The sequence below is a fragment of the Eurosta solidaginis genome, chromosome 3 (assembly GCF_040869045.1).
Source record: "Eurosta solidaginis isolate ZX-2024a chromosome 3, ASM4086904v1, whole genome shotgun sequence".
Classification (NCBI taxonomy): Eukaryota; Metazoa; Arthropoda; class Insecta; order Diptera; family Tephritidae; genus Eurosta; species Eurosta solidaginis.
Window position 1 is genome coordinate 157,858,360 of NC_090321.1, and position 24,059 is coordinate 157,882,418.

The 24,059-nt window shown below is 36.9% G+C and overlaps 1 protein-coding gene across 6 annotated transcripts in view; it reads right to left on the reverse strand.

The window, feature by feature from the left end:
* The window catches only part of Cdk4 (Cyclin-dependent kinase 4), a 205,416-nt gene that overhangs the window by 74,415 nt on the left and 106,942 nt on the right, over nt 1-24,059 (reverse strand). For all 6 annotated transcript variants that reach the window (XM_067773490.1, XM_067773487.1, XM_067773488.1 and 3 more), the window contains exon 3: nt 10,358-10,523. In XM_067773490.1, the coding sequence (XP_067629591.1) occupies nt 10,358-10,523 (166 nt within the window). The remainder of the gene's footprint in view (nt 1-10,357; nt 10,524-24,059) is intronic.

Sequence of the window (24,059 nt, forward strand, 5' to 3'; positions counted from 1 at the left end):
ATCAAAGCTACCTTCGCCACCAGAAGGAGTTACTATCGTGTGCTACGCCGATGACTGCACAATAATCAATCAATCCAGTTTTTTCACCTCGCGAAACCTTACATTATCACCGACTAAATCATTGGCGACCTTATTTACAACATGGACGTCCCAAATGTCGATCATTTTGAACATCTACGTCAATGGCACTACGCTACCGACTGCCTTACACCCCAAAATCTTGGGTGTGACGTTTGATCAGGATCTGCATTTTGGTCAGCATGCAGCCGCAATTGTACCGAAAATCCAGAGCCGTAATAAAATCCTGAAATCTCTTGCTGGCAGTACTTGGGGAAAAGATAAAGAAACGCTCATTACCACTTACAAAGCAATTGGCCAGCCGATTGCATGCTACGCGTTCCCGATATGGTCGACAAGCCTAAAGACTACTCACTGGAAGAAGCTACAGGCCTGCCAAATTACTGCTATCAGAACCGCCACGGGCTGTCTTCTTATGTGCCCAGAGCACCATCTACATAATGAGGCGAGAATACTCCCCATCAGGGAGAGAAATGAAATGCTAACCAAACAGTTCCTGTTGAATACCCATAAACCTGGGCATCCCAACAGACATTTGATTGATGAGCCAACACCGCCCAGGGGCTTAAGGAGTCCTCTCCGTAAGAATAATGGGGAAATACGGCACCTGAGAACTTAGCCGTATGGAGCCAAAAAACACAAGCAGGCCCTCAGTGAACTCCACAAACAAGCGTCGGACCTTTACGCCAGGAATTGCCAGGTGAATCCAGTACTCAAAGAACACTCACTCTAGCTCAACTTAGATCTGGATACTGTAACAGATTAAACTCTTACCTATCCAGAATCAACCCCGACACAAAAAATAAATGTCCTGCTTGCAATGTGTCCCCACATGATACCAGCCATCTCTTTAATTGCAATGTGGAACAAACGTCTTTACCACCCCTCTCACTCTGGTCCACCCCTGTTGAAACAGCCAGTTCCCTTGGACTCCCGTTAGATTGATCGGGCCTTTTGGATGGGGCGAAGCACTGCTACAACAACAACCAGCCCAATTCTAAACAAAAATTCTGGGCGAGTTTTTTTCCCTTCTCCCATTCCTCGTATTCTAAATAAAAATTCCTTGTGAGTTTTTTCACTTTTCCCTTTCTTTCTATTCTGAACAATGTTCGAAAAAGCGGAAACCGGTTATGGGAGAAAAGTGGGTATTATGAATGTGAGTGAGAGGGAGATTTCTCTTTCATTACTTAGGAGTTTTTTTACTTGTTAAATTAAAGAGAATGCATCGAAATAGTTAAAGGAAATTGGTTCCTTTAAGAAAGAACACTTATCTGTACAAATTTGTGATAAAATATGTACATTCTACCACAATATTCTTTATTTTAAGTCGAACGGTATATCATAAGCAACGGAAGAGCTCTTGGTATATTTGATGCAGCCATCCAAAAATTGCGCAAGGATTTTTTAACCCTCCAATTAGCGGTGAATAAATCCAACACATCTTAGCGTTGTCGTCTAGCCAGACAAAATTTTTCACTTTGAACTTTATCCACAAATATTTGAATTTTTATTTAAATTTTGAAGAAAACTTGTTGCACAATGTGATAAGTTTGAATTTTTATTGATATATTTTGAAATGAATTCGATCTATGAGGTTTTATAGGCTTAAAAATATGTTCGTCTAGCCAGACGACAACGCTAAAAAGTGACATAATCAAATTTGGTACAAAAAAAAAGATAAAACAAAATCCACAAATATTTGAATTTTTACTAAAATTTTGAAGAAACTCGTCGCACACTGTGACAACCCAGAAATAAGTTTGAAATTTTATTGATAAATTTTGAAATGAATACGAACTATGTCTTATAGGCTATGTGCATAAACAAATCAGCAAAGATCTCGCATTCCGGAATTGTTGTATTTGTAATCGAATTTGAAAAAAAAGTTTGATGACGTAGCGCTTTTGAAGTTTTTCGATTTATTACATTTCTCTCATATTTCGTTACCAGTATTCGGAGTATTTAAAACTGTTACCTGAGTAAACGACTACGGCGGAGTAAAAATAAAATTTTCGGAGTATATTTTTTTTCCTTTTTGAAAGCGGGCGAACAACTAACATGAAATTTATTTGGTGGCTTGGCAATCCCTTCGATTGTGTTTTCGTCATGAAAAGTTTCTCAGCAAAAAAGTTATCTGCCTTATCAGATGCACATGGAGTCGGCCTAAAACGTGTAGGATTACCAACTAATGCTCCCATTAGCACACAACATTCTGGAAGAAAAGTGGGCTCTTTCTCCCCGGATACATATCGCGAAAAATAGTATTATTATTTTTGGTTTATCATACATTTTTCATACTCTTTTACTGACAAAAGGTTTCAAGACCGGGGCAAATTTCTGTAGGAATGATAATGGCGACCTGGTAGCTGACGTACAGAGTGTGGGGGAAGATGAACCCGATACCCCGATTGCCGATGATGAAAAACACGCTCCGGCATCCAACTTTGGCGAAGTGCGAATGGCAATATTACGGGTAAAAAATCACAAGGTGCCAAGTAATGACGGGATACCCGCCGGGCTGTTCAAACATGGAGGCGAAGAGCTGGTATAAGATAAAGAAGCAAAAACAGTGGGTCTTGCAGTAAATGTGGACAAGACGAAGTACTTGCTGTCATCGTGTCCTTTGTAGCCACGTCACTGTTGACGGATTCAAAATTGGAGACTGTGAAGGATTTCGTCTATTTGGGAAGCAGCATCAAAAGCGAAAACAATGTCGGCCTAGAAATCAAACGGAGAATAAGTCTTGCAACAAGTGCTTCTTTAAGCAATTGAAAAGTAAAGTCCTGCCTCGACGAACAAAATTCTCGTCTATAAGTCACTCATCATAGCTGTCCTGATGTATGGCTCGGAATGATGGAAGGTGTCGAGAGAAGATGAGATGGCTCTTGGAGTATGGCTCGGAATGATGGAAGGTGTCGAGAGAAGATGAGATGGCTCTTGGAGTATTCGAGAGAAAAGTTCTCCGGAGGATTTATAGTCCTATCCGTGATGTCGACGGCGAGTATCGAAGGAGGTATAATGATGAGCTATATGGGCTTTTCGCAGATATGACGATAGTGCAGCCAATAAAAACAGAAAGCTTCGCTAGCTAGGTCATGTTATGCGGATGAACGAATACGTTCCGGCAGTTTGTAAACATAGGAAAGAGAAGACCTTCACTGAGTTTGGAAAGACAGTTGGAGGAAGCTTTGACCTCGCTTGGTGCTCCCAATTGGCGACTGTTATCGCAAAACAGGGTTAGCTGACTTCACTGACTCAACGTATTTCATTTTTATATAAAACTTCAACAAGAGCAGTATGTTGAATTTAGGCAGGATTTACAGATTTCGTCCGGACACATTTTTTGCTTGCATTTTACTCCTTCTATTCTGATTCCATACGAAAAATGTGAACAAACATGTCGTAAGACACGAACAATCATTTTGTCCAATCGTCACTTGTAAACAATCAGCTTTTCATACGTACATATGTATTGAAAACTTCACCCAAAAGATATTAGGTAGTAATACTATTTAGTTTTCAACTCCACTCAAATAAGCCTTTAAGATAAAAAATGTAGTAGGAGGTAAACGCGGAGCAAAATACTCCGATTGGAATAAAGTCTGAACACTGCGTCAGCAATAAAACATGTTGTCAAAAGCGTGACGTCACGACGAGAAATTTATTTCCCAGCCAACTATGATATTTTTGCTCTCTCATTTTTTAATGCGGGATCTGTTTATTGGTTCATGGGCTATGTGCGTCTAGCCAGACGACAACGCTAAAATGTGACATAATTAACTTTGGTACAAAAAAAAAACAAATAAAATAAAAGGAAAAAATATCGATTTCGGAATTATTATAAAGACCGTCTCTAAACTTAAAAAGTCACTAAAGCTTTTCCTGATCGGGTGGGTAGCAGTAAAGTTATTCACGAAAATAAAACCTTCCCGTCTGGCCAGACGCCACAATCTATAGGAGGGTTAAGAAGGCTTAAATAGATTTTGGCGTATGACGAAATACGAATTCAACTCGACTTGGCCGCCAGAAAATTGCTTTGCTGAATGGAAGCAGGCAACTCCGGCGGATTTGTATTATGCCGCCGTCTTCTTCTTATGCTCCTCTGTGATGTTGCTGTGCCACCAATTCATTACTCATTTCAGTGAATACCACATGAAATGCAATAGGGGAAACTGGGGTACATTTGACACTTTTTATTTGAATCCATGGTCCTCGAAGCGTGATTGGACAATAAGAGAAAGAATGTTTGCTTTCCACAATGCCATTTTTCAACTTAACAATTTTGGCCGAATTTCTTTCAAGGGACACTGTAGTGCATTTTAATTTAAAATTATTTGAGAAAAGCCATTTTGTCAAATGTACCCCTGTCACGGGGCACATTTGACTTTAGGAGGGGGAGATTTGACACCTATATGCATTTGAAAAAGAAAAACGTTTGTGTTGTATTTTATATAAAATAAAATAGTATTTTGTAATTCAGTCTTTTTATTTTTATTGTGCAAAAACAAAATTCAAATATTTCACTTACATGTCCGAAACTAGAAAATATAAATACCAAGAACTTATTTTATATAATAGTTGGATAAATCCTTCTTAAAAATATATTTTGTACGATAACGTGAAGTAGAAGCAGGATTTTCAGGAATCGGCAGCTTTAGCTCTACCTCACTGCGCATAATTACAGCCAAATCTTCTATTTCTGGTTTAACAAAGACCAAACTCGAAGGAGATGTCTTTCGAAAAAAGGTTATGTTAAAAGTGCAGTTGCCAAATGCTTCCATTATTTGACCCACATAGAAGACGGTCTTTTCGATGTTTTCTTGGAATTTAACTAGAACATAATCTCCCACATCCAACTTTTCATCATCAGTTATTTTGTGTATTTCCATATCATTTGCCCGAGATTCAAGATAACCTTCATCGTCAGCAGCGAATCCATTAGAATCAATTGTCTCAGCGTAGCTAACATCACTCATACTTTCGTCAGATGAATCCACTTTAATTTGGCGTTTTCTTTTCGGTTGCTTTTTGTACCTGCGCTGTTTTTTTTTTTCTGTGAAAATTTAAGAGTGCGTTTGGCATTATGAAAAGTTTTCTTCATAGTAACCTGCTCAATCATTCGTTTTTCAGCTGAACACGTTAGGATTCGAGAAGCGGCGTTTCTTGAGGATTTCTTGGACGCATGAAGTTGCGATATAGGCCTGACAGATTCTGGTGTGGCGCATGGCGTAGAATCACTTATGTTGCTCTCTGTGTTCATTATAATATTTTGCGATGAAATAATATCGTCTAACCTTTTAGGAACAACGGGTGCGCCTTGCTCATCTGTAACAGCCTCCAGTGCAAAGGTTTCATCTTGAAAAACCTGGGTATTGAGAGGATAAATTCCAGTTGCTCTGAATCCGTTCATTATGTTCTCGGGAGAGAATGATCTTTGAGATGGTTGTTGGGTTAATGTTGCGATGTCTTATATACTGATTTGTTTACCAGGATTTGTGACTAGAAAATCGTAAAGGCTTTGCGGCAAAGTTGCTTAAAAGGGCGAAAACTGATACATCCAGTGGTTGAAGACGATGGGAAGTATGTGGAGGAAAAGAAAGTAATACAATTCCGGCATCTGCGCAATAGTTAATTCTCTCTAAACTGCAATGTGATGCATGATTATCAAGTAGAATTAGAATGGGATTTTCAGTCGAACAATTCGTAAATTTTTGAATGTGTTTCAGCACATTTACAAAGACTTCTGAAATCATCCATCTGGATTTTGTATTCATTGCCAATGAACCCGGCATGCATCCACTTCTGAATCTTTAACTAAAACGTAGACGAGGAAATATATAAACTGGAGGCAAACGATTTCCGCAAGCGTTAACTATGCCGACGATTGTTACCAAACTGCCACGTTCAGCGGAAGATGCTTGAGAAACCGAACGTTGTCCCTTTGCAGCATAAATCTGCAGAGATGAAATATAATATTTGCGCAAATCAGCATAATGTTTCCAAATAAACTAAAAATACTCTCAAACGTATAAATACCATCATAATCATTAATTGACGCTTAGCCGCCTTAGCGATTTTGGCAGTTACGCACTTATAACTATTTTTTACCTTAATAGGCTCCATCACCGTAGTTACGCCACTTTCGTCCAAATTATAGATATCCTTTGCTTGGAATGAATATTTTTCATATATCGAAGCAAGGTTTATGAAAAAGCTTTCCTCTGCTGATTTAGTAAAGCCACGTAGTCTTGCCAAACTGATCTTTTCAGGTTTACGAAGGGAGATAGAAGGGTTTCTTTTAAGAAATCCGTAAAGCCAATCATCTCCAGCTTCTTTTGATTTCTCCCAAGTAGTGCGAACAATAATATTGACTGCTTTAGCGTAGTTTTAAAGTTTGATACGATAAGCCATAAGAATAAAACGCACATTTCTTGACGTATTCACAAATATCGATTTCTTGTTGTTTAGTAAATGTCTGATTTGCTGTGTATTTCGATTGGTATTTGAAAGGATCTCCAGAGCTGCTGTCATTTCCAGAATCGGAGATTTTGCCTGAAGGCAATTTTTTTCTCAAACGCATGATTAGGGTTGTTCTTTTTATTCCATATTTGATTGCAGCTGAAGTTTGAGTCTCTCTCCCATTTCTGATATCTCTTATTTCGTTGCTAATATTTTTTTCGTTTATAGCACACCGATTAGTCTTCTTTTTGTAATTACGAACCATATTTCCTAAATATTAACCGAAAACTAGATAACGGTACACTCACGATATACATAAAAAGAACTAAGATGGGGTACATTTGACAAGAGTCAAATGTACCCCCTTCAAAAATGGCAAATGTGCCCCATCTCCGTTTATTTTAATTATTGACATTTTCTTATCTTTTAAATTCGTTTGGCCTCAAATTCGCAAATCTTTTCGAAATTATTGGAAATAATATTAGTTTATTTCACTTGGTTATTTAAAATTATAACTCAACTGACATCACAAATGTCTTACGTATCACTGTAACAAAATAACACAGAATGTCGAAAAAGGAGAAACACACGTGCTGCTCCACCAAAATGTACGCAAAAACGGGAAAATTCATGGAACTGAGTAAAAACAAATACTTTACCATTCCTAATTTATAAATTCGATTGATTGTACTGGCATAACATCGAAAAGCCCATAGTCAAATGTGCCCCAAAGTCAAATGTACCCCAGTTTCCCCTACTGTGCATTGTTTATATTTTATTTCTTAATTTCAAACAAATTCGCAACAATAATTAAACTTTTCTATTTTTTTAACAAAATAAGAAATGCGCAACGAAATTTTAAGTGACAAAACAGCTGACTTCGAAAATTCGTATTCCTATTCCCCAATTATTGTTCTCCCTAGGGGAAAAGAATTGGAGGAATTTTTCCGCGGGAAGAAAAAAATCCGCGAGAACAAAATTCGGAGGGAATATTTAGAATTGGGCTGATTATCATCGGCTATCTTCATCGGGTGATAGAAAGAGACGCAATATGAGACCACGATAGTATCTAAATCAGGTGATCGGTTATGTCTTTATTTTGACGTCTATGGAGAAGATAGGCCTGATTACATTCACGACGGCGGCTACAAAGCGACATCTGTCAAGTTATTTTTACACATGTTCTTATGAGGATCATTGTTTTCGGCACGACATAGCAGCACGACAATCAATCACGAATGCCGTTGTAGCAAGATTAAACCTAAGTCTATTTTTGGGTAGCGACAGTGAGTGGCGTCCTTTTTATTTTGTCAACAAAAACTAAAATATAAGTAAATAACAGATAATAAAAGCTAAAATCATTCCTTTCGACAATTTTTGAACAAAATTGCTATTTTAAAATTAGTTCGCCGGAAGTTCAAAGAAAGATTGTCCGCGAGAGTAGAAACGGGAATCGCGTCAAAGTATTGAATAAATATAGCAAGCGGAACATGATGTTTATCGGACGCGCATAATGGGAGAGTACTCTCAGACAGTTCAAATATTAAATTTTCGGCCACAAACACAAGATCAAGCAACCTAGGAAGAGTGTTAAATAAATGATTAATTTGGATAAGATCACAACTTAAAAAACTATCAATGAGATTAATTTCATGTAAGCGCGTAAAATTTGTAGGAGTTAAAATGCCATTATTCTGTAAATTCAGCCATGTGGTGTCCGGCATATTATAATCGCCAAGAATACAAAAATTAGCATCAGCATTAGTTTCCCAAAGGTTGGCAATATTTTCGATGTGAGCACTCTATAGACTGTCACAACTGTTTGTCGGTATGTATGAACAGCAGATGAGCGTATAACACGAAGAGCCAGAGATTCGGACACACAGCTGATCGATTAGGGAATCGCGGTGAAGTAATTCAAAGACTGAGGCACGTAAGCCTCTTTTTACTGCGATCAAAACACCACCACCTTTTAGCCCGGTTTTGATATAATCTCTGTCTTTGCGATAAGTTACAAAGAGCATAGGATCGAAAAACTCTTCATCGAAGAAGTCCTCATTAAGCCAAGTTTCGACGAGAACGTAAACATCGTAGTCCATCCGGGATGAGGACAGGAGAACATCTATCGCCTTTGTGCGCATGCCGCCTATATTTTGGAAATAAATTTTCAGTGATCTACCCGCTCTGTCAACTGGTTGGGTAGCTCGTTGTTAGACTGAATTTCAAATTGCTGAAAGGGCCGAACGTTGAAGTCAGCTGGCCAAACGTTAGGGTTTAAAAGACTGTCATACAAAGCAGTAGTGACTCCGAGCTTGAAATTTATGCTCTCCAGGCTATCGAGTGGAACACCATTTTTCACTAACTACAGCACGAAAGATGTTTGCGGTCAATTCCAGCATGCTTTGAGACAAAATCGATGATATTTCTTTCGGAGACCGTCGGCTTGAAGGAGGAAATGTGAACCCATTTCTTTTTAACAACAGCCTCGAGCTCGGTGCTCCCATTGCAACCATTAATTATGGTCCTCTTAAGGCTGTTCCTTTCACCGGTAGTTTGACGGCCAACAGTAGCACTATCCACATTATTAAGAGTGTTTGCAGCAGGTCCAGAAGCATCAACAGAATCCGTAGCACTGCTCATATCAGCAGAATTTGCAACAGCGGCAGTAGCATTAGCAGAGCGTAATCTGGTATTAGGGCTTGCAGCGGCATTGGCTTCAGCTGCAGGGTTCGACTTAGCATTGGTATTGGCTTTAGCAGGTTTACTTTTGGAAGGAAATGTTAGGTGGGTGTTAGCAGAATTCTTAGCTATAACAGCAGCATTAACAGCGTTGGCGTTAGCAGCATTGGCACTAGCATTCATAGCAATAACAGAAGCGCCCGAGTTAGCAGCATTTGTGTTAGCAACATTGGCATTAACAGAGGTGTCAGCTTTAGCAGGTGCAGATTTATTACCTGCAACAAAAGGCGCCGCCAGCTGTTGGGCATTGGACAAGTTAGGAATTGCGGTGTTTGGCGAGGAGGGGAGGTTTGCAATTTCAGTGTTAGCAGTAGAAGGCAATGTATATGAGCTTGCGAAAACAGGTGATCGAGCAACTAAATGGCATTGCATGCATTGCTGAATTGGCTGAATGAGAGGAGATATAGACACGGCAAGTGGTGTGAGCGCGCAACTATTTATACCACTGCTCAACGTTTTAGTAGCATTGACAGAGCTGACAGCAGGTTTTATTTGACTGGTAGTATCAGTCGTCGCATCCATACGGCACTCGTTCGATTTGTTATTGTCGGATTTATTATTGTTGGATTTAACATGGGTGTTAAAATCGTTTCTTATTTCAGCTATCTGGTCAAACAAAAGCTTGAATTTCACGTCTATAGCGAGCAATGCGGATTCCAAGCCAACTTTGTGTGAAGCTAGGACAGTGTCATAGGCCTTGCAAAGCTTTTCGTAGGAATTCAAGCATTCCGTACACAAGTAACTGAGGTGTCGATTTTTTATGAGCAAGTCCACATCATATTCAGACAAACTGCCCACCGCACGGCACAATTAGGGATTCATTTCGACCAAAGCACTTGTCACATTTTCCACAGTACTTGTCCATTGCGCCAATATTGGCAGAAAAACAAATAAACAGAAAAAATCCAAACGAAACAAATAAAAATTTCAAAGAGCGAACTAAAACACGTCCGATCGGCACGACGAACAAAACAAATTTTTAGCCCTGATATCACAATTTTCTTATCCACAATGGCTTTGGCTGTGCAAGCCTGATTTTAGGATAGTACAAATAGTTTATAAAAATTAATTATATACTCACTTAACTATATTCGGATGGTCTGAGGCATTTAGATGTTTTAATGTTGCGATCTCCCGTAACGTTGACATTGGAACCCCATTGTCTGTTATAGGTATACGAACTTTTTTGATGGCGACAATCTTTCCTGACTGATTATCTCTGGCCCGGTAAACTGTACCATAGGCACCTATAAAACATAAGAAATATAAAAAGGTAAGTTTAAGTTATCCGAACACATATGGGAGTTTCCACCAAAACCAACCAATCCAAGCTAATAATTAAATTCCATCTTTCACGGTCCAAAAACTTTTATATACGTTTGCGTAAAGTTCGGGCGGCTTGAGAGCAGACCATACGGTAATAGTAGTATATTGTCATCAATTACTGGACGAACAGACTACTTGATTCCCTATCTGTGCTTCGAGGGGGCTCTTAAATCCACAATAGAGATGGGTGGTTGGCGCAAGGCTGCTCAAATGGCGGACGAGGCGATACATGTGTACACAGATGGTTCCAAAGTAGTGGAAGGACTAGGGTCTGCGGTATAGCCAAACCCTTATGATGAAATAAACAGATCCAAGCTGCCAGATTACTGTAGCGTTTTCCAAGTGGAAGTATTAGCCGTAACCAAAGCAGTAGAAACACTGGAAGAGAATAGCTTAAACTGCAGCCGTGTTAATTTTTATATTGACAGCCAAGCAGCAATTAAGGCAATAATCTAGCATAGTAGAGCATCTAAAAGTGTATTATAATGTAAGCAATCCCTTGAAAGAATCGGGACAGGAAGAAGCATACATCTACTATATTGGGTCCAAGGGCATATGGGAATAGATGGGAATGAAAAAGCGGATGGACTAGCTTAAAAAAGGCGCAACCCTTAAAGCTTGCTCCGTAGATGTCCCAATGAGATTGGGCGAGATTAAGAGAAGGCAAGAGGTGCACAAATAGAGGACTCTATACTCATGACGGGTATTCTAACTGGACACTGCTTCTGGCGTAACATGCCTTTAAATAGGACAGTGATAGCAGATGCATGAAGTGCGGGTTGGAGGAGGAAACAATCGATCACCTTTTGTGCCCAGGCTAATACCGTTTTCACACAGAAACTTAATCGGATCACAATTCTACTTAATGAAATAAGAAAGTTTCCCTTTTCATACAGGGCCTTTTGCTTCATTAAGCGAACATCTGTCAGCAGCCCCAAAAAATATTTCGTTTTTACAAAAAATAGTTAAAATGGAAATCAGCCGTTTCCTTCTTAACTATGAGTACAATCAAATGCATGCGCAACTACCCATAACTGTTGCACCTAACCAAATATGTGCCTATTTCCGAAAAAGGCATATTATCTTTTGCAGCAAATACAGCGAAAATAAAATTCTGAATTTTTTCGTGTTTTTCTATTTTCCGTAAATCATTGAAAATAATTTATTTTTGTTTGGTTTGCTGGGTTGAGCTTATTGGTCGTCTAAATAAGCAAAATTTGTTTTTGTTTGATTTGCTTCAACGCGTTTCAACGCTTCATTTATTTAAAAGCAGCTATCCCCAGAAGCTCATTGACAGGCTTCTAGAAAATACAAAGGAAAAAATACGCAAAGAGGAAAAGGAAACATCTAATTGTGAAAGGGAAAAAAAACCAAAAATTTATCGGAGTAACATTTATACCGGGTTTAACGGATAGCAAAATACTCCAAAAAACCATAAAATCTCAAAATATAAATTACGCCCACAGACCTAACAACACTATACGACATATTTTTACCAAAACAAAGGACAAAGTGGAAAAAGAGCAACAAAATAACGTAGTGTACCAAATAAAGTGCAACGGCAAAGATGAGGAAAAATGCGATCAGTACTATGTGGGCACAACAAAGCGACAACTGGGTATACGGCTAAACGAACACAGAGCGGATGCAAAAAACAAGAAAATGACCACAGCTCTCGCGCAACATTTGACTAAGAGTAACCATATAGCGGACTTTGACAATGCACAAATATTAGATATAGAAAAAAGAGAAAAGACAAGACTAATTTTAGAGAGCTTAAGAATACAGCAAAAGATAAACAATGTAATGAACTTCAAAGAAGATATAAACAACATAAGTAATGTCTATACTGCGGTTGTGCGAAAAGAAAATAAAACAAGTAAATGTCAACATTAAGGTACCTATATATGTATATGTATTCTGTACACAGTGTAAAAAAATGTGATACTATTTATGTAAATTAATCAATGTAAGTAATAATTTCATGTTTGTTGTTAAAAAAATTTTAAACTATTAAAATATTTCAATAAATAGCTTCCTGAGGATGACGCATGAAGCGTTGAAACGCGTTGAAGCAAATCAAACAAAAACAAATTTTGCTTATTTAGACGACCAATAAGCTCAACCCAGCAAACCATAAGATTTAAAATTGGTCCAAACAAACTCTTCAAAATTTATTTTTGATTGTCATTTGTTACATTGACTGTAAAAATAGAAGCACCAAGCAAAGCAGACTTGGATTTTTCACTCGATTAGGCATTCAATAAAGCAATAATGAGATAATTAAGAATTTGTATTTTGTATGGAAGATTGAGTTCAATTAGGGCTTTAATGTAGAAAACTTGACTAATTATTTCATTAAGCCTCTGTGTGAAATTGGCATAATACTATTAGGAGTGATACAGCTGTCATATCTAGAAGCAGCAAGTGGCATAGGCCCTAGAAAGCATCTAGTATTTGCCAAGAGGACGGAATTATTTTATAACATAGGTCCTGGTTTTTGATAGGGTTTTTAAGTTTGGTCGTTAAATAAACTCCTGGTAACACTACGGACTCATTCAGTCTATGTGAGGTCCTCATGAAGCGGCAAGTTGAACCTAACCTAGCCCAAGATGCGCTCGAGAAACTGAAATCTAGAGGTTGCTACCAGCGTTTCATAGTTCCGTTTTTCCTAAACTCGGAAGTATGTATTTAATGGTGTTTTCGATCAACAAGGTGCTATTAAAATAAAGGAGGAATGTGGGATTCTCTACAAAATTGAGCGGTGAAGCAATGAACCAAAGAGTAGTCAGTTTTTCTTCAAATATTTCTAATATCCGGCAATGTCACTGTTTTAGACTAATGCAAAAAAAAAGTTAAAACTTCGTTTCCTTAAACGCGAAACTGTTCGCTTAACACAAAATTTGTCATAAAACCTGTTCAGGAGCAGTACTTTGTAGGTAGATTTTTGTAGAAACGCTTCTCTACAAGTCCGAATTGACAAACGAATATTTTTGTTGCTCATTATCGACGATTTCTCTTTTGGATTTGCTCTTTCCCAAGGCGGAACCATACAAGGGGGCAGCACGGTAAAATAGCTATAAACATAAATAAAAGTTCCATGAACTTTGCTTTTGTAAATCTATGGACTAATGTCAAAAACGTACCTTGTCGGAAGTTGAATTGTCAAATGATATTAGCCGTGTTTTTTTTACACGCGTATACGTCTACGTTTGCGCGCAAAAAAAAAACACTTATCCTCGCATAGATAATGCTTGCTTAGGAGACCCATCTAGCGGTAACTACACTGAAAGAAATGGTGCTAGTAAAATCAACAAATCGGTTCTGTTGTTCTTGACTTAACGGAGATTCGGTGAAATTGATCGAATTATGGTTAATTCGACGAGTTCTTTGTCAAACGAACAAATTAGTTTAGTCATTTCAACAGAAGAGAAATTGTTGCTCTTAAGTTAACAAAATTCTGTAAAATTGAACTGATTTTTCTGTTAACACGACTGATCTCACTGGTCATTTCAACAGCGATCAATAAATAGTCAATACATGAACAAATTTCAAAGAGAATTTTAAGCTCACTGCGCTCACTACTTTGTACTTAGGACGATGGTGCCACTGTTTAAAAAAAAATACCAAAATAAGAAAACCACCAAATCGAAAAAACAGACAAAATGGGAAAACAACAAAAAACTAGTTTTTCAGTTATCAATACAAAACGAAAAACCCTTTTTTGAATTTACTATGCAAAAAATTATGAGATACCGGGACACCTATTTATCGGGTACAATTTTGCAACTTCTCCTCCAAGCGAAATGCAAAATTGCGCCCTCGTGTTGCAAAATGTTTGTTTGAACAAACAGGATTTTTCCAAAGTTAGTAACATTTTGTTCAAGTTTTTACGAATTTTCACTCACGCGAACGAATTTAATAAGATAATAAAAAACATCCTTTTTCAATGTTGATGTTTCCGACAAAATAAAAGTTTGAGTTGTTTTGGAATCGTTTCAACCTAAAGTGTTACGAAAATTAAACTTGCCGAATTACATATAAAGTTACTCCAGTGGTGAATTACCTTCTAGCGATTTGATTCATTACTTTTCTATAACTTACAAATTCTCTATTTAAAATGTTATGTCAAACATTTATACAAGTTTTGTTCGAAACAATCAAGTGTGGCAACTACATACGAGAGAAGAAATTGAGAATGAGCTGAGCTTCAACTGAAAGAATTGAGAATCAGTTTTGTGACTACTATTTTCATTTCTATTTGCAAAGCGAAGCTCAAAACTATAAATTAAATAAATTATAAAATATAAAATTTGGTGAAAGTACGTTTAATAAAACAAAATAATAAAGTATATGTATAATGTTTAATGTGTGCCAGCATATTTGATGCAAGCCCAATTGACGTTCGGTTAGTAAGTGCCACCGTGGTGTGATGGTAGCGTGCTCCGGTCGCCCCTCGGCAGTGTTTGGCAAGCGCTGCGGGTGTATTTCTGCCATGAAAAGCTCTCAGTGAAAACTCATCTGCCTTGCAGATGCCGTTCGGAGTCGGCATAAAACATGTAGGTCCCGTCCGGCTAATTTGTAGGGAAAATCAAGAGGAGCACGACGCAAATTGGAAGAGAAGCTCGGCCTTAGATCTCTTCGGAGGTTTTCGCGCCTTACATTTATTTTTTTTATTATTTTTAAAATTCAGAAGTCAAAATTCAGAAAGTAATCAGACGACAGAAAAAACATTAAATTTTTCTCAAAATTCAAAAACGTTTATTTATTTGGAAGGAATTATGTATACGGGAAAAATAGTACAATCTAAAATTTTGAATTGTGTGCAATAGCAAGCATGTAATTAATTAATTTTTTTCGCGATTATCTTTTTCAAATGAATTTACAATTTTTGTTGTTATATCGACCTACTGATTTGTAAGATCGCGATTTCGAATGGAGCTCAAGGCCTAACAATAATTATTTTATCGTTATTATTGTTATGATACATATTTTCTTAATTGAAAAAATTTTAGAATGAAAGAAAGAAAAAAATGTAGACAACTGCCAAAGCTCGTTGTATAGATCCATTTCGGGAACTGCTAAATTCCTTCATCGGCAACGTTTAGGCGCCGCTACCTTCAGCTATCACAGCGGTTGTTTTTTTGTCTTCATTATTTCTACTTCTACCCTGTTTCTTGCCAATTGGTATTCATAGCACTACGACATCTGTTGCAGAATGGATGTGAAATTTGGACTTGTTTCATGGCAATGATGCCATAGTGTCATATTTGTTGACACTTTTTCCCCGTGCTCTGGGATGTATTAACAATTTATCACAATATATATGATAAAATAATTATTGTTAGGCCTTGAGCTCGATTCGAACCCGCGATATTTTGAATTTACGGTATTAAAAACGAAGTCTTTATATTTTTTCTTGCGTTTCCGATAAGGGTCGCCTCCAGCTGAAAATTGCTGCAGTTTTGTTTCTATTATTGCCTGTTCGTTTTTTATTTTTTTTATGCAATTAAATATGTTAGGGGTGCCCCAAACGCACTTTGAATGACGTTGTGCTATTCCATAATTCGATCAATATAACGCCTTCTTCCGACGTTGCTGTGTTCCAGGCTAAAAAAAAATTCAGAAGTAAAATTTCAGAAGTAAAATTCAGAAAGTAATCAGACAGCAAAAAACCATTAAATTTTGCCTTTAAATAGGACAGTGATAGCAGATGCATGAAGTGCGGGTTGGAGAAGGAAACAATCGATCACCTTTTATGCTCGTGCCCTGCGCTTGCCAGGCTAATACCGTTTTCACACAGAAACTTAATCGAATCACAATTCTATTTAATGAAATAAGAAAGTTTCATTTTTAATACAGGGCCTTTTGCTTCATTAAGCGAACATCTGTCAGCAGCCCCAAAAAATATTTCGTTTTTACAAAAAATAGTTTAAATGGAAATCAGCCGTTTCCTTCTTAACTATGAGTACAATCAAAATAAAATGCATGCGCAACTACCCATAACTGTTGCACCTAACCAAATATGTGCCTATTTCCGAAAAAGCTAGGGGTGGGACTATTCGAATAAAAATTATTCGAATAATAAACTCTTTTATTCGCCAGGTATTCGTAATTCGAATAATATTTATTCGAATTTTTTATTCGTTTATTCGCTTTCATTTATTCGAATTCCTTTCCTTATTATTCGGATAGTGCGCACTATCCGGATACTTCGAATAGTAAAATAAAAGACATTGCGTTTATGTTACGCTCATCGCTTGTGCACATGAGCATACACATATATGTATACGTATATATACTTATGTGTGTATAGATCAGGCATCGGCAAATTGGAAATGCAGATGTGTTAGTGAGAGCGCGATAATCGCGCACATCATTTGATACATCGGTATGCTTATTAGCAAGCAACAAGACAAGATAGTTTGTTATTATATTTTTAATGCGCACAATGGGAAGCAAAATGTTTATACAATTAAATACATTGTATTTGCGCAAAAGGGTTGGTCAACATTAAATATTTTTCGCTTGTGCGCATTGAAAAAATTAACAAACGATCTTTGCTTGTTGCTTGCTAATAACATTCGTCAACATTGCGAGCGACGCACACAATCGATGTTGCTGCGCCAAATGCTCAGTGACTACTAAACTAAAGAGAATAAGAATACGTGTGAATCGAGTGTGCACAATTGTGCCACTAAATGCCGATGCCTGGTATAGATGCATATGTGCATATATTTTTGTTTGTTTGGGGCTGCTTTGTTAATATTCATTTATTTAGTTACATATATTTACGTAACCAAAGTTGTGCTTGAGTCTTAAGCTGCAGACATTGGTGCTTTATCGGTAACCGTATCGGTAACCTTATAACAGCTGATTCGACCAACCTTATGGGAATCAATGCAATCGATTATTGGTGCCGCTAAGGTCGTAACCGTATCGTAGCCAACCAATTGGTTTTTGGTTTACCGTCGTAACGATAAACAGCTGATTACGTTAGGGATACGACTACAGCGATAAGACATATGGCACCAATGACTCCCGCTTTAAGCTAGAAATAGTTATCGGAGCCGTTTACCACTGTACTGATCATAGAACTTTGTTTATTAGTAAACAGGTGTGGAAATGTTCATACATAATGGTACATGTAAAATATGTACCTAATTTTAATAAGATTAATATGGTAGGGATTTTTGTTTCCTAAGTTGTATGGAAAATGTTTGTTTTGATATATTTTGGTTTGTATAAACATCTAATTGGTCACCATTAAAAAAATATTTTTACATGTCATTGTCAATATTTTTTGCAAAGTCTGATGAATCAAAAGTTATTTAAAGTCAATGTTAACTTAATGAAAACTTTGGAAAAAAATTTCCCAAAATAAAGTTTGAAGCAATCCATTTTAAACGTAACAAAATTCTAGAGGAATTAGTGACTAGTTTCAAAAACGGCTGTCTGTCTGTTTTTGCCGCTCCCTAAAATTTTGATTGTCCTTGAACGCGTTAAACGCTGTAATATAAATACCCAAATGTGCATATAAGCATATTCCAACATATTGTAAAGAATATGAGTGACACTAAGTGATACTCACATCCCTAGTCTGATGCTAAGTAAACGAAGTCACAACAACAATAAAGCAGACAGTCACTTGTATCTACGTAAACGAATCAATCATTATGTCTACACATATGTACGTACACGCAGCGGAGAAGCAATGCACAGCCACATGCATATATCTGAGATACTCCCGAAAGTATGCAATGAGAGAAGCTATAAAATCGTACATCTGTAGTTACAGCTGAGAAATTTCATAGCTGATGGCCAACTAGTAGATTCTGGAAATGGAAGCGCCTAGATGATGCGAACGAGGAAATCAGAGAGTATAAAAGGCTTCAACAATAGAGGCGCAATAATCAGTTTTGATTAAGCACGCAATCTGTCGGGCAATAGTAGAGTTATTTATTGTGAAGTCCTTTAATAAAGGCCATTTTGCATTATTAAATATTGGAGTTATTTATTCAACAGTTTAGTGATTCGAACTTAGCAGAAGGTTGCAAATAAGAGGATTTGCAAATAAATTCGTTACAATATGTACATGTTGTATTCTTGCAGATTCCTTTGAAATTAGATTCATATACAAGTGCATGTGGGTATCTCTATGTGTATGTATATGTATTCAAGAAAATGCGCAAAGGGTTATATGAATTAAGAATCCCACCTACTTTTACGGTTAGTGTTATTATGTTTATTTTTTTTATTTCATTTTGTTGATGATTGGACTAGCTGAGTATTCTTGCTTGCGGATGAAATTCTTTTCTTTTAAATCTTTTAGTTTTTGCAATACTTTTATGTGTGCATACTCGTGTATTCTACCTGCTACTGACTGACCTAACTACTGCTACTGACTGATCACAGTCCTACAACCATAAATACATACGTGTAGGTAATTCTAAGGCATAAATTTGCATATACGTAAATGGAAATATTCAGGCAAACTTTTCGTTCGGTTTTTAGTTGTGGGTTTTTAACCGATTATGTATATCGCTTCCCCGGTTCAATAATGACGCAATTGTAAAATATTAAGTTTTGGTGAAGCAAGTTTCAATATTTGCATCAACTAGAAAAATGTGCGAATGCAATAACGACGCAAGTGGTCTAGCGCGGAAACTATTTGTAATAAAATTATAAAATTTATACACAGCAAAGATTATTACTCTTTAAAGCTTTTGTGCGCGTTATCTCGAAACTTTAAAATTGACATTTGCATCATTATTGAACCGGGAAAGCGATATGTTCTTTGTCCTTCTTTAAATGCCGCGCTTGGAAATTTCGTTAACAATAAATATTAACCAGCACTGTCCTTTTATATCCTGCATCGCGTAACTTATTCATAATTAAAAAACGACACAATGGAAAGTATAAAATGAGGATACCATCTTCTTTTTGTTGATGGTGTGGGTACCTATACTCCGTATTGAACAGAAGACAAATTACTTATTACAAATGATCAGTAGTATTTTGAGGTTTATTTCGAGTTATAAGACATTCAAAAAGCAAAAAACCTTAACCTTTGCCCTTCAAATTGAACAATTTTTTTTTAATTTCATGATAAAATTTCTTTTATTTATTTCTTTTATATACATACATACAATAAAAACAATCTTAGCTTAATTAGTCATTTCAGTGTCATATAAAGCTGATTTTCTTATTTATATATATGTAAATGTTGCCTTAGATCTAAAATATGTGTAAATATTTAATTTTTTTATTTTGGTGTAAAATTATTAAAGCTGATACAAGATATGGTTTAAGTTTACTTCTTGAAGGCTTAACAGTATTACCAGCACTTGAGAAAACTCGCTCGGAACTTGCTGAGGTAGCTGGTATGGCAAGATATTTCTTTGCCAGCATAGAAAGTAAGCGATATTGCTTTTCATGATCCTTCCACCAAATTCTTTCCCCTAAATTGTGGCTTATTTGAGGCTCTGAAATATATCTTTCGTACTCATCCTGCATTTCGTTTATGTTGTCGCCACAAAGAAGTATATCCATCACTGTTGGTGCATCCTGAGCGACCGAAGTTGACGGCGTGTTTATGCCGGATTGATATAGTTCTTTTGCCGTTGTACATATCTTCGCTCTGAACTCCTCTGAACTTTCAAAAAGTAAATTCTTATATCGCGGATCTAAGAATGATGCGATGTGATATGGTTCGACGGATCGTGTTTCCAACGTTGTATAAAGCCCAAACCGTTGAACCAAGTCATCCGAAATTTTGTTTTTGGTATCCTTTACAAAACTGGAATCATTGCAGTTCCGTCTGAGGTGTTTGTACACTAAACTATTTATAATTACATAAACTGTGTGAGAACTATTTATTTATTAAAATAGCCGAACCTAAGGTTTGTAGTCTGACAACACGTAAAATGATTTTTCTCCAATTTCCTTTATTGACTACAAAATAAGTTTGTCAAATAAAAACACACTGATACACTAACAACATATATTTTTTATTTGGCAAAAATATATGTTGTTAGTGTATCAGTGTGTTTTTTATTTGACAAACTTATTTTGTAGTCAATAAAGGAAATTGGAGAAAAATCATTTTACGTATTTATAATTGGCTGAGCACAACACAGTTGTTGCCTTCTCTAAAGGCTGCAACAAATTACAGACGTCACTTAACTTCAGCCATTCGTCCTCGAAAACTTCCATTTTTTGGGCCGTTCGACCATCAAAAAATTCTCTATCTGCGAACACTGCCTCCAATGATGGTCTCAGGCTTATTAACCGCTCGACCATATAAAAGCTGGAATTCCATCTTGTGGGGCAACTTTGTATTAGAGACAATGCGGGTTTTCCAAGTTGCTCAAGGTGTTTCTCTAGTGCTGCAGTTCTTTTTGACGAATGGTTGAAGGCATTTACTAAATTTGACGCCTTTTTAAGAGGTTCCTACAGTCTTCCATCTCCATGGCTTTTTTAATACTTAACTGCAGCGTATGTGCTGCACAAGCCACGTTGCCTATGCCCTTGCTTTGCAAATTCCAAACCGCGTTTGTCACATTTTTTGCATTATCGTGCATTACAGCTGATATTCTTCCGGAAATTCCCCATTCCTCTATGAAGTCCAGAAGAAAGTTGCGCAAGTTTTCCGATTTGTGTCTTGAACCCAATTCATCTGTTTTCAAATTCATTGAATGTAGGATCCAATCAGAATCAAAATAATGCGCTACAGATAAATATTTTTATAAAAAAAAATTATATATATTATAACTTTTTATTTTTCCAAAACAGTTTTTCAATTACAGTATAAAAAATTTTATTTTAAGAAATTATTGTTTGGCATAACTCTTAGAACGCTCGAAAAAATACCACGTATGAAAAAAATTATTTACATAAGACTGGCCGCAAGCCAACCATAAATAGATATATTGTAGACAACTAACCTGTTATTGTGACGTAGGAATCTAACGCCCTTGAAGTCCAACCATCTGTGGTTAGGGTTATATATGTATCAACCTTGCCAATGACATCTTTAGCTTTGGCTAATTCGTCAAAGTACAGACCTTCAATTCGTTTCCGAATAGTTTTCCGACAAGGAACTTTGTATCTTGGCTCCAAAGTACTCATTAAGGACCTAAATCCTTCATTTTGAACAAACGACGTCGGCAGCATATCCAATCCCAACATTTTCGTTAACGCCTGTGTTATCAGTTCCTGTCCGGCAGTTCCTGCCGGTCTTCACTGATATTCCAGGAATTGTTGATTGATGTATTAACTCGTGACTGCCGTTTCCGGTTTGGTGGCAAAATTTCTCCAAGATCATCAGTAGCATTGCTGCTTGAAGTTGCTTGCTGATAATCAACTCCATAACTGAGTTTGTGCTTGAAGTTATAATGGTTCCATAAACAAGTAGTGGATCCCATGTGTTTTAGCACACCATTACAATAATTGCAGGAGGCTTCACCAGTGTTTTCCACGATTTTAAAATGCTGCCAAACTTTGCTTCTGGGCATTATGATTTTTTTAAATGTCTTGATTTATGCTTGGATCAACAGAACGTTCTTGCTTGAGGTGTGAAACTCTTTTACTTTAAGCATCTTTTTTTAAGCGATCTGCTGTAACGATCGTGGTTAGGCCAGTCAGTAGCAGTTAAGGTTTTCTATTCTATTCGATGAAATACGTACATACTTATGTACATATTAGATATATACGCCGCCGATAAACGCCGCCGCTGCCGCCGATTAGGGTCGTTTTTCGCACGCCGCCGCCGAATGTCAAAAATATCGACGCGGCGGCGGCGGCGTCCGGCGCGTTACTATATTTTCTACTCGTTTAAGACTGTTTAGGTCATTTATTGTTCATGTCGAAAATGTCGGATATGGTCGAAAATGGTATCAAGAGATGCGCATCACTGCCAGTTATAAGAAACTAATTGCGAAATTTAACTCTTTCTAACTGTTCAAAAGTTATTAAAAAAAAACAGGCGCTTTCGATGTCAGCTTAACACGGACTTTGCATCACCCAATTCACCAAGTTTTAAAACAAAACACTAATAGAAAAGTTATATATCTAATAAATTTATATGCTCACTTTGCAAATTTTTTTCAAAAAATTAATAATGAACAATGAATTCAAATAAAATGACCCAAGGCGAACATGTTTTCAAATTGTCCTCAAGTTGTTAAAGAAAGCAAATTAACCAAAAAAGGTGCCGATTTAAAAAAAAATTATATTGCGATTGGCTGAAAGTATAAGCGAAATCAGTGACGCAAAATCCTTTTTAGCGTTCTAGGGGCATAAACACTCCTTTGAAATGATTCTTACCTCATACTTAAGTTGAGGATATATGTACGTATAAGGGTTTGAAAAATCACTTGGGCTTACATTCAAACATCTGTTGTCTATTTGCGAAACTATACAATAGGGTCTGAAATGTTAATTTTGATTTTGATCACCTACACGTTACGGCTCCTTTTACAAATGTGAATATGTAGGCACATGTATTTAATTAATTAATAATAATTAATAGCAACCGTAAGTCGCCTTTGTGCGTGGCCGCCAAGGAGCCACAAATGATTTAAAGGAATTGTGCTCTCGACGATTATTAGGAGTTAACCCTAGGTGAAACTACGCTTTGCACGAGATATACAGACAAAAGTGTGACTATTTTATGTATCTCTATTTCTTTTCAGCAGACGCGGCAGTACCAATTCCAAAGACCGGGGTGAGGTTCGAAGCCTCTCTGGAGTAAGCGAACGAGGGACAGCCCCTCAGCAAGGAGTTACTCCTGAAAAATTTTGAACGGTCTGCGAGATCTTGAGGCAAAAACCCCGGATCTTTCCGAAATGGCCAATACGTTGATTTCCTTAAACACATACAAACAAAACCTTTCCTAAATATTATTTTTTTAAATAGAAAAATTAAGCTTTTTAAAGTAAGAACACCGGCGTAGGCGTAGTATATAATAGAGCCTACCTCTAGTACATATAAACAACGCGATGCAGGATATAAAAGGACAATGCTGGTTAATATTTATTGTTAAAGAAATTTCCAAGCGCGGCATTTAAAGAAAGCCAAAGAACATATACATAATCGATTAAAACGCCACAACTAAAAACCGAAGGAAAAGTTTGCCTGAATATTTCCATCTATATATTATATTGTTTGTTATTTTTAAACCAGAACCGGACACGATAAGATGCAGACTGAAGACTTACTTTGTAAAATTGTCATATTAAATCAAATAATTCGCTACCGCGTTAACACAACAAAAACAACAAAGCCATGGAAGTATTGGTTATTGCTTGTGCTGAGGTGTGCTAGACGCTAAGTCAGCACTTTAGCGCAAGCAACAGCTTTGTAGCGGATGCGCGTGCAGTGGCTTGTTGTGCTATTTCTTTGAATTAGCTCAACTTCGCTTGGGAAGCAAAATTTAGTTACTTTTGCTTAATGAG